Raw genomic sequence first — 12061 nt, forward strand, 5'->3', positions numbered from 1 at the left:
AAATCCTGGCCTTAAATATGTAATTAGATCATTCAATTTAGCATATTAACCACGAGCAAAGGATAAGATGTTCAAAGAAATCATCCATTTCACTATATAATCATTAGAGCCCCGCCCTAACACCAGAACCCCTGACTCTGGGGCCATAAAATTCACAATTTTGGTAGAGGCACTCTTGCTCATCATAACTATGTACTTAGTTGGTTAATTTAATACCCAGGAGCAGAGAAGAAGATTTTCAAAGAATTCAAATTTTCACTATATAATCAATAGAGCCCCGCCCTAACACCAGAACCCCTGACCCTGGGGCCATAAAATTCACAATTTTGGTAGAGGCACTCTTGCTCATCATAACTATGTACTTAGTTGGTTAATTTAATACCCAGGAGCAGAGAAGAAGACTTTCAAAGAATTCATGTATTTTCACTATATAATCAATAGAGCCCCGCCGTAACACCAGAACCCCTGACCCTGGGGCCATAAAATTCACAATTTTGGTAGAGGCACTCCTGCTCATCATAACTATGTACTTAGTTAGTTTATTTAATACCCAGGAGCAGAGAAGAAGATTTTTAAAGAAATAATGCATTTTCACTAACTTCTTATTTAGCTCCGCCCTAGCACTAGAACCCCTGACCCCAGGGCCATGAATTTCACAATTTTGGTAGAAGGCTCATTGCTGATTACAATCATGCAAACAGTTTGACTGCTTGATGTCCAGTAGTAAAGAAAAAGATTTTTAAAGATTGCATTAATTTTAGTGGTTTTGGCCCCACCCCTCAGGCCCCAGGGGGGCAGGGATCATGAAATTCACAATTTTTGTTCCCATTCACCCATAGATGCTCTGTGCCAAATTTGGTTGAAATTGGTTCAGTGGTTGCAGAGAAGAAGCTGAAAATGTTCAAATGTTAACGCACGACGAACGACGCACGACGACGGACGAAAACAGATGGCAATAGGTCACCTGAGTTTACTCAGGTGACCTAATAACAAAAGAAAACTCAATAAGGAATTTGACCCCAATGACTTACCAATAAAAACTCTCCATAACATGAATAGCCAATCGACTATGCTTGACCTAAATTGGTTCTCCTGATAACTACCTGAATGAATTAAAGAGTTCTAGCTAGGAAAAGATAACTCTAAATCTAAAATAAATACTACCAAGCAGTATGTGAAGTAAGTTTAGTAAATGTAATTTATCAAATGGAGTTTAAGTTTAAATTCATATTTATTAATTTATGGCTGTAAGATTGCTTATTAAATTATTTTATATTAAATTTATTTACAGTTTAAAATATAACAAATAACCCATTTTTACATATATCACTTATTGGGAAACATAGGTGTTCCAACATAAATACATAATCTTTCTACTTTGTGGAACATTATCAGCATTACACCAAGTTGTCGCATATCTGCGGTGATTTTCTTTGATCTTTCTGTGGTGATATATCCCATATCACATATGCGATACTACTTTCCATGCCCCTTTATATATCACTGAAGGAGGCAGAAATCAGGTCATGAGAAAAAAAATGATTTTATTTCACAAGTTCATAACCACAGAAAAATGAACATGTTTAGCTATTTCTTAGCCTTTAACTAAATTGAAATACCTGTATTTAACTCAGTTAAAAGTTCCCAGTCGTTCAAAAGATTAATCCATTTTGAAAATTTGAAAGTTACGGTAAAATCTCCAACCTTTTTATCGTTAAACTCCTTGCTATTTGTTTCTGTGATTTCATATATGTCGAGTGCCTGGCTCAAAAATAAATTGTCAAAATCTTTAAACTCAGTAAAAACTCAAAGTGAAATTCACTAAGAACGTCCGACATGTTGGAGATTTAGCTTGAAATGAATCTTTTTTTATTATTGCATTTTGACACTCCAATGAAATTTACGTCATCAGACATGCGACAGGTTGCTTACATCATAGATGCCTCGTACTATTGGTTATATCGTTTTCATGGGGCGTGGAAATCTCGGGCCCTCGATTTCCACGCCCAATGAAAACGATATAATCAATACTACTCGGTTTCTATGATGTAACCTATACAAGTTGACAGTTAAAGTCACCACAAAATATATTATCTAAATTCATAGCGTTTTGATTAGTCCATGCATTTACTCTTGAAAAAATCAACCCTTTCTTTCTCCTTGTTAGGAGCATAGACATTCACTAGTGTTAGAATTTGCTCGTTATATTTAATATTAATAAATAGTCTTCGATCATCTAAAGATTTAAATTGATTTAGATCTCTATTTTACAATTTTTTTTATCAACAAAATTGATACACCCCTACTGTATACTTATTCAGAAAAACAATGCATAATTTGTCCAAACCAACGAGAGTTATAATATGATTCTTGTTCTTTTATAAAATAAGTTTCTTGTAAGAAAATTGTCATATTTTGCATCTCTTAACTAATCAAGCAGCAATGTTCTCTTTTTGTATGTATTTAAACCTTGAACATTTAGGGCGTAAACAGGGATTTTCCACTACCCCGTGTAGGGCCGAATATGGGCCCCATTCCCAATTGCAAAACCCCTCCCTTTTTCCCAAAAATGAACTGCCTATGTTCAATTTTTCAAAGAAGAAGAACTCAAGTAGGTAACTTGGACATAATTCACAAAATACAAACATGTTTAGGTTTGGAAATTTGAATGAAATGAACAAAATTTTGAAGAATCTTGGGTAAAACTTTATTATAATGATCAATTCTCTGATTCATAGTTCTGAATAACTAAGTAAAAGATCAATTTTTATGTATCTTAAGTATTTATTTCTTGAAAAACATCATACAATAAAATTTCCCGATAAGTGATAAAATCTCATAAAATTCCCAATTCCAAGGGCCTGGGCCCCATTCCCAAAAGTGAGTGGAAAATCCCTGCGTAAAGTTTTAAAGTAGGATTGTCCATGAAAGGATGTTGTAGTGTGGTAACTTACTGTTCTCATCCGGCATCACTCTTGCTATTAACACTTGTATTCTTTGTGCGACCTTTCTTGACATCTTTAAGGAAGTCCTCAATATTGGACTGATTTTCACTTGTCCCTTTGCGTGGAAGGGAAGAACTTCGGAGTTTTCTTGCGTGTTTTGAGGCAAGCTTTTGGTATATTTTTCCGAGTTTGTTCTGCCCGGGCCATTTCTTGTGATCGGTATGTAATATTGCCTCACTATCAAATCCTGTGCCCGACTATATGTCGTAAGTACCCTCTGCAACAAGCATTCTGAGAGTATTGCATAAGCAATACATGTCCCCTACCGGGTTCCCATTTTTCTTCAGGCTGTCATTTTATAATGTGCAAAAGTCATGTCCAAGGTAAAACTGAAAGATTTTCAAGTTGTAAATGCCTTAAAACTAATAAAATAATCCACATTAAGACGAAAATTCAACTCATTTCTACATCGTCTTTTCCTCGCTTCATATTTTCGTCGACAATCGTAAGTTAGCGCAGTTCGAACCCGATCTTAATTAAGCGATTATGAAAAATATTCAAAATGCCATAATTCTGTCAAAAATCAATGAAGCGAAGCGAAATTCAAACTTGATCTGTAACTCATTAAGATACACACATACCAAAATTCAGCTCAATATCTGCAAGCGTTTAGAAAAAAAAGTGCAGAAAACCAAGTGGGACAGACAGACAGACTGGGACAGACAGGCGGACAGACAGACAGACAGACGGACGGACGCAGAGGAAACCTATAGTCCCCCCCCCCCGGTTTCACCGGTAGGGGACTAAAAATGGTGTTACTTGTTGAGTTTTCAAGCTTGGCTTTTACCTATGGTATCTGGTCAACTTTTGAACAAACGATTTCCTCCATCAACGTCTCCTTGTCGTTGTTCCATCCTAGTGGATCTGATATCGTATGTCCTAGCCCTTTAGCTTCTAAAGCCGTATCTGCTTCTCTCACCTTCTTGGCCGCCTCTAGATCGCCTGCACGAATTGCTTTGGTCAGTTGGTCTGCGTGTTCCGCAGATTTATGCTTTTCACCGAACACACTTATCTCACACGGATATAAATTAGAGAGAGGATTATACTTTCCTTGAAATACCACCATTTCACTGACATCTGACGTATCCACATAGTGCCGACACTCCGTTGATCCTGGAGTATGAACAGGTTCTCTATAGACTCGATAGACTTTGCCCTTCTTACACTGCTGTTTCCTATGTCCAGTTGCCCAGCAGTTGAAACACTGCACTTTGGGATCCATAGACGTCTGGTTCTGATGGTATATTCGACATTTCAATTTAGCGCAGATGACATTTCGCGGAAGAGATTTTCCATCGGGAAGCGGGTCAATGTAAAAAAAACCTGTTTCCGTTCAAAACATTGGTCATACGGTGTGTTTCAGGGTGTCTAATGTTTTCATATTTTACTTCACTTCTGATATTTACATCAAATATTTTGAGCATATCAAAGACAGCGCTGTCATCAACGGACAGGGGTAGCCCACATATGGTAACCTTCAAAACCTTATCATCATGACCAGTAGCTCCGGTGAAGAGGGGTTCGAATCATACACCTGTACAGAGATGTTTCTAACCTCAAACCCTTCTATAGCTAGCAATGATCTACATTCTTTTGTTTTTAGGTATACTCTCCATAGATCCCGCTCTAGTTGTATCCAGTGAACTTCATTTCCAACCTTCTGATATAAACAGCATAACTTCATCATCTAGTGATAATTTATTTACAATTTTTTCAGACTCTCTCTCCTGTTTACAATCAATAAGCAGTATGAACATTGATCACCCGTATATTTTAGATATTTTAACCAAATACTTTAATATTACAAATCTAGGTAAAGTTGTTGAATTCCGTTGGATTCCAAGTTATATTGGTATTTCTGGTAACACCAAGGCTGACAGTGCTGCGAAAAAAGCACTTCAGTATGAAATTGTTCAGTTTAAAATTCCTTATACTGATTTGAAATATTTTATCAAAAATTATGTTAATTTTCTATGGCATATATATTGGAATTTTTGCGATAATAATAAACTTTATGCAATACAGAACAAAGTTAATCATTCATCTAATTTTGGTCTGAAACGTCAGGATGAAGTTATTATTTCAAGAATTCGTATTGGACATTCAAGGTTCACTCATTCATACCTACTCAACAAGGAACAACAACCCGAATGTATCTCTTGTGACTGTGTTATTACTGTACAACACATACTATTAGAATGTTCTGATTTTTCGCCCATACGTAGTAGACTCTTTAATAATATACATACAATGCATGACCTTTTTCAAAATATTAATCCGTTTACAATATTAAAATATTTGCAAGAAACTGATTTTTACTGTAAAATCTAAATTAATGTATTTCAATGAAAGACATTTTAATTGAACAGCTTTACATTTTCATTTTGAGGTCAGTCGGATGGGACGTTAAATGGTGCCCCGTGTCAAGGATTACAACCCCCTTGGCACGCAAAAGATCGTTTCCCTGATTTTCGAAAAAGGGTAGGCTCATAGAGAAACCCAAAACTTTAAAAACTGGTCACATGATTTACTTTTAACCGCCGATATATGGCTGAAATATTGCTGATTCGGCGTAAAACATTAATTAATCAATCAATCATCTAGAACTATGTCATCAAAATTTACTGTTCTACACATTTGTGCAGCCCACATGCTTAATTATAAGTTATTTCAAGAAGTAATTGCTCAATCCACAGAGATCAAGGATGTGAAGATATTTTGGCTGTATGTATTAGCACGATTACAATCATCAACATCACTGGAAAGGGCAAGAACTTTAGTTGAGGATATAACAACAATTTCAAGAAGTAAGCTGATCAACAAGACAGCAAAAAAAGCATTAGATCGACTTAACGCCGCTATAAAGTTGGAAGGCATCAATTTTGAAGAAGAAAATGCATTTAATCATACATACGATGCGCCTCGCGAAGTGCTAGATGGGGAAACTTTGAGATCCCAGTCCCCATTCTACGAATACTTCTAGAAAATTGTAGAAGAGGCATATGTTTCCAATACGTCAGTGTACAAAAACAAAGGCCTGTCGTCTATTTTATGTATCGGCAAAAGGCTTGGCAATATCTTCTCTTGCTTATATGAGAACACAGAGAGCCAAAAATAACACCCAGGAGGAGGAAAAATGGGAGAGATGAGGACAACGGAACGTTACCAAGGAAAAGAAGTCAAAATATTTTTCAAGCCCATCAAATTTAAAGTTTATGAAACTCAATACTGAAGAAGAAAATGGTAGTTTAGAGGAAGCTGCTATAAATTTTAAAAAACCAAAAACAACTCTAATAAAATCAAACACAGATCGGAAAGAGCGTGACAGAGAAAAGAAGAAATTATTTGAGTACGGAGGCGACATTTGAATTTACAGATGAGAATGCCATGAGATGGGGTGGTTTTGACAAGGTAAAGACAGGGATTTCACTGTCCAACATTAATATTAACATTAATATTATGGTTCATATAAGATTAGCAAGAACGTAAACAATGTCTACAGAAGTGTTGAAGGGGTGTATAAAGATGATTGAGGGTATTTTTGTGCAAGGATTGAGATTTATACAGTATAAAAACAAACGCGAGGTCGAATGCCAGTCATTTCAGATATATTTTAACTAGGATGTTATATTGATACTATACGTTTATGAAATTATGATTGCATTGGTACAACTCCAATATTTCTGATACCTATTTACAGAAAACGTAGCAAATTATTTGCTCTTATGTCATTAAATAATACTTTTCGTTCATTGTTTTTATTTGTGCACAATTGGTATGATAGGCAGATGGGATTTTCCTACTTTCGTTTAGACAGCAAATTTTCTACATACGATTAAAGGTACGCAGTTATAATAAAAAAATCATCACAGGTTACTGATGTTGTATCTGAAATATTAGACATAATTTTGCTTGCAAGACATTGTATAGCTTGCTTATAATATTTTGTAAGTAAAACTAGGCATCCAGGAAAGTGGTATCATTAGTAGTGGACATGCCACCCCCCCTGTATATAAAATATTCAAAATTAAATGTGAGAATAAAATTTATGAGTAGGAACGGGTGTACAAATTTTGATAAAATTGTTCTTAAAAAGAATATTTCACTTTTTAGCTGATTTATAAATATTTTTGTTGACATAAAAGGCTTGAGCTATTAATCTGCGATGGGGGTACCTGTATGTTTTACCCCATATCTCGGTGAAAAGACAGATGACCAATACATTTATCACGCCTAAAAGATACTTCAAGCATCGGTTGATATAAAGAAAGGCAAAAAAATTCAGGGTAAACAAATTAATTATTCTAATAGAGAGCTTTATTTGAGTTTTGAGCTTTGTTACTTTTTAGTAAAATGAGATTAATTCTTTAATATTTTCTTATTTTCAACCAGTAATGTGTACCGTAGCCTGAAATTATTCATTATTATCATTACCCTTGTGATTTATGTTCAAAAGAATTTATTTGCCATGTGCAATGACATAAAATGTAGACCGTCTTTATAACAGTCGTTATTTTGTTTTTGATACAAGAGGGTACATGAAAAATATAGTTTATCTATATACTTTTTGTGGTTTTGAAGTAGATAAAGTATCTCTTAATGTATATCAGGACAAAAATTGCACTGTTAACCAATTAATTCCACGAGTAGGGACCTACCTTAACTCATTAATTATCTATAATTCGCGATATTTTTCAACAATTTTCTCAAATGTATTTTTAAATTGTTCTATTATTATGTATTTAGATTTCTGACATGATTTTAGAAGTACTAACGGAAATAAAGTGAGTTTTCTCTAATTCTATTCCCGTGAAAACGACTGTGAAAATGACGTCTCCTGAATTAACGGCGCACTAAACTTTCGTTAAATTATGTGTAATGCTCGAGATATCGCCAAAATAGATCCAAAATATGAATAATAAAACATGTAGTAAACTAGGGTATTCGTGACATTCTTCAAGAAATAGCTTATTGAAATTTTATACCTCTGTAAAAAAGCTATACGGGAGGGCGGGAAGAAGAGAAAAAAAACTAGATCATGATATTAATGCTAAAAGCAAACGATTCACTCCTGGAAATTAGTTTTGGAGATATTATTCCCCTAGTGCAGGACAAAAACTTGGTTTAGGATGGACGGGACCTTATCTCATTTTGGAAAAAATTTCAGACATAACATACAAAATTCAAAAAATTAAACATTCCCATCATTGGTAGTTCATGTCGACCATCTCAAACTGTATAGAGCAAAAATTCCCCTGAAAATTGGTTACTATCAGATACAGAAATTAGCTTAGAATCAGAGACTAAATTGTCTTTAGATGATAGGGATAACTCGTGTATAAACCCAACATCTGAATTCTCTCACCGTAGAACTCGTTGTTTAAGACCCATTAAGCCTAGAGATGTATATCATAAAGCGTTGTACATATCAGTATTCTTAGAGAATTTTAGTTCAAGAGAACGTAAATTTTGAGTTATTGTTTGCATTTGTAGGAATATTTTATGATTACTTTAACTGTTACTTAATGTAACAAAGATTTACATATTATTTTATTGATATTAAACAATACCCCTTTATAATTACATGTATTGATATATATTTCAGTATCATTGAAGTCGATGATTTACATGTCAAGGTGGACAAGTTGGTCCAGTTTCATCAAAATTATTGTAGAACACACTGGCCTTCCCAAGGCATAGCCTGTGAAGTACACGACTGCGACCAATATGTATATCCCACTCTTCGAAAATATATGCGCCATTGGCACAAAATTCATAAAGAATGTGATGAAATTTTGGAGTGTGAGTTGTGCCCTCGAAGATTCGAGAAATTATATTTTCTCACGCAGCATATACAAGGAGACCATCATCTACATCTGGCAGCAAGCAAAGAAATGGCAGCTAAGGCTCCTCGTGTTAATGTTAGAAATCCGATGTACCGAAGTTCTGGAGACATACTACCGCCAATATTCTGAAGGAATTTTGATAACAAAAGAGCACGACAATAAGATCAACAACCCAGCATTGCTGATAGGAAAATAGCCGAGAAAAGGAAGTGAGAGCAACAGGTAGCCGAAAACAAATTGATTGATTGATTGTATGTTGTTTAAAGTTATGAACTTTGTCCTTTGTAATACGTTTAATATTTGTAATAAATTTTCAAACGTTATCAAAAATACCTGTTAATATTTTTAATTTTCAAACATTATCGAAAAATTTTGATTTGTACCTGTGTTCCCAGAGTATGGGGATACATGAAAAACGTAATGAACATATTCATACAGATTTTATGTCTAAGATATGTACCAATAAAATTGGTAAGGTTATAAAGGGAAAACAGTGCATTGCGCAAGAGGAATAACTTTTGTAAATGTGAAAGTCGTCTATGGAAAAATAAAATATTTTGTCCTAGATTATTTTTTATTCAATTAGAGGTTTGAAAGAGACTGTTAATATGGTAAACATGATAAAAGAATTTCTAAATAATTCCAACATAATAATTTCAGGTCATACAGTACAAACTTTCTCATTTTTTAATTTCAGCAAATACAGCCACTAGACGTAGAGATAAACAGAAAGGTGGAAGCATTGAGTGTATCTGAAATGTCCTTCGATATTGCCATAAAAAAATGGCAAGAATTTCTTCACAGACTTTCAAGTTGAATTCTCAATGATGAAGGAAGCTTTCGCTGAAGAAATTGAAGATATTGATCTAATGGAGACAAGTGAAGTTGAGGAACTTCTTTTGGCCAAAATTCCATTTCCTGTTAAATTAAGAGTTCAAGGATGCCAGGTAGTGCAGGTTGAAATTCAACCAAACGTTTTCCTCAACCCAGGAAATGACATGAATATTGGTCATTGACTGTTGAAAATCATGGTCATATCATAACCAGATATTATGCATGATTAAATCGAAATAACATTTCATTGTCATTTGCTTTTTTTATATTTGTCCTTTAACATTCTCAGCATTGTTTAAGGTTAATTACAGTATACAGTTTAGTCACAATGTATTGACATCTCAAAAAATGTAAAGTGATGTGTTTTTTATGTTTCTTGGTTAAGCTTTTTTTTTTGGATATGTAATGAATTATGCATGACAAATATTTCTCGATGTAATATTAAATGAAGCATTTATTATCCATCTGTGTTTTTCAGTTTAGTCCTTTTTTGATCATTTTCTTGAAAATTGTTAAATTTGTTGCATTACATATGTATTCAAAGACTTCGGTTCTTCACAGGTGAAGATATTCAAGACAAATAAGTTTGTAGAAAAGGATAAAGAAACTATTGTGAATATTAATTTTATGTGAATGTGTTTCTAGAGTCAACCATCTTTGTCATTATATTAATTTTGAAGTTATTTGAAATTTTTGTTCCTCAAATTGCATATGGAACATTTAATGCACATTTTGTAATAGTTGAGAAAATTCCAACTTTTCCATGTATTAAAGTGGATCTATATTCATGATGTACATTTGTTTTATATGAAATTTTGTCTGTTAATGGAGTGTTGAAATATTTTTTGTCCACTAGATTTAATTATCTTTAGATACATGCATGTTGATATGAAAGACATTTCACTTTATAGAAAATGAATAGGAAAACTATTGTGTGTATTACTTTTATGTGAATGTGTTTCTAGATTCAACCATCTTTGTCATTACCGGTATATTTTGAAGTTATTTCAAAATCCTATTTTTGTTCCCTAAATTGTATATGAAACCTTTAATGCACATTTTGTAATAGTTGAGAAAATTCCTACTTTTCCATGTAATGAAGTGGATCTATATTCATGATGTACATTTGTTTTATATGAAATTTTGTCTGTTAATGGAGTGTTGAAATATTTTTTGTCTACTTGATTTAACTATCTTTAGATACATGCATGTTGATATGAAAGACATTTCACTTTCTAGAAAATGAATAAAAAACTATTGTGCGTATTACTTTTATGTGAATGTGTTTCTAGAGTCAATCATCTTTGTCATTACCGGTATATTTTGAAGTTATTTCAAAATCCCTTTTTTGTTCCTTAATTGTATATGAAACCTTTAATGCACATTTTGTAATAGTTGAGAAAATTCCTACTTTTCCATGTATTAAAGTGGATCTATATTCATGATGTACATTTCGTTTTATATGTAATTTTGTGTGTCGATGGAGTGTTCAATATTTTTAGCTCTACTGGTCAGAGACCAGAAGAGCTTATGCGATAGTAATGCGTCCGTCGTCCGTCCGTCTGTCTGTCTGTCTGTCTGTCTGTAAACAATTTTTCAAAATGCTACTCCTCCTACAGTTTTGATCTGATTTCAATATAACTTGGCACACAAGTAGACTACACTAAGATACACAATTCTGTGTATCGGTTTTTGATTTCGTTGAACGGTGTTGCCGTGGTTACTAAAAATAGAAATTTCTGTGAAATTCTTTCAAAATGCTACTCCTCCTACAGTTTTGGTCTGATTTCAATATAACTTGGCACACAAGTAGACTACACTAAGATACATAATTCTGTTTATCGGTTTTTGATTTCGATGAACGGTGTTGCCGTGGTTACTAAAAATAGAAATTTCTGTGAAATTCTTTCAAAATGCTACTCCTCCTACAGTTTTAGTCTGATTTCAATATAACTTGGCACACAAGTAGACTACACTAAGATACATAATTCTGTGTATCGGTTTTTGATTTCGATGAACGGTGTTGCCGTGGTTACTAAAAATAGAAATTTCTGTGAAATTCTTTCAAAATGCTACTCCTACTACAGTTTTAGTCTGATTTCAATATAACTTGGCACAAAAGCAGACTACACTAAGATACATAATTCTGTGTATCGGTTTTTGATTTCGATGAACGGTGTTGCCGTGGTTACTAAAAATTAAAATTTCTGTGAAATTCTTTCAAAATGCTACTCCTCCTACAGTTTTAGTCTGATTTCAATATAACTTGGCACACAAGTAGACTAAACTAAGATACACAATTCTGTGTATCGGTTTTTGATTTCGTTGAACGGTGTTGCCGTGGTTACTAAAAATGAAATTTTTGAAATTCTTTAA

General features: G+C 33.7%; 1 protein-coding gene across 1 annotated transcript; it reads right to left on the minus strand.

Moving 5' to 3' along the window:
- Positions 1–2959: 2959 nt before the first annotated feature.
- On the minus strand, positions 2960–4227 carry LOC134265332 (uncharacterized). The gene is made up of 2 exons (XM_062747554.1): positions 3823–4227; positions 2960–3202 (listed from the first exon to the last, which is right to left on the minus strand). The coding sequence occupies exons 1-2, from the start codon at positions 4225–4227 to the stop codon at positions 2960–2962; spliced, it is 648 nt and encodes a 215-aa protein (XP_062603538.1).
- Positions 4228–12061: the final 7834 nt, after the last annotated feature.

This window comes from Saccostrea cucullata, unplaced genomic scaffold (genome assembly GCF_032062105.1).
Source record: "Saccostrea cucullata isolate Sc308-1 unplaced genomic scaffold, CSIRO_AGI_Scuc_v1 ctg10784, whole genome shotgun sequence".
In the NCBI taxonomy this organism is placed as follows: Eukaryota; Metazoa; Mollusca; class Bivalvia; order Ostreida; family Ostreidae; genus Saccostrea; species Saccostrea cuccullata.

Coding starts and splice junctions, on each gene's coding strand:
- LOC134265332 (XM_062747554.1), bottom strand. CDS start 4,227: ATGGATCCCAAAGTGCAGTGTTTCAACTGCTGGGCAACTGGACATAGG. Junction 3,203..3,822: donor AGACGTTGATGGAGGAAATC/GTTTGTTCAAAA, acceptor TACGACATATAG/TCGGGCACAGGATTTGATAG.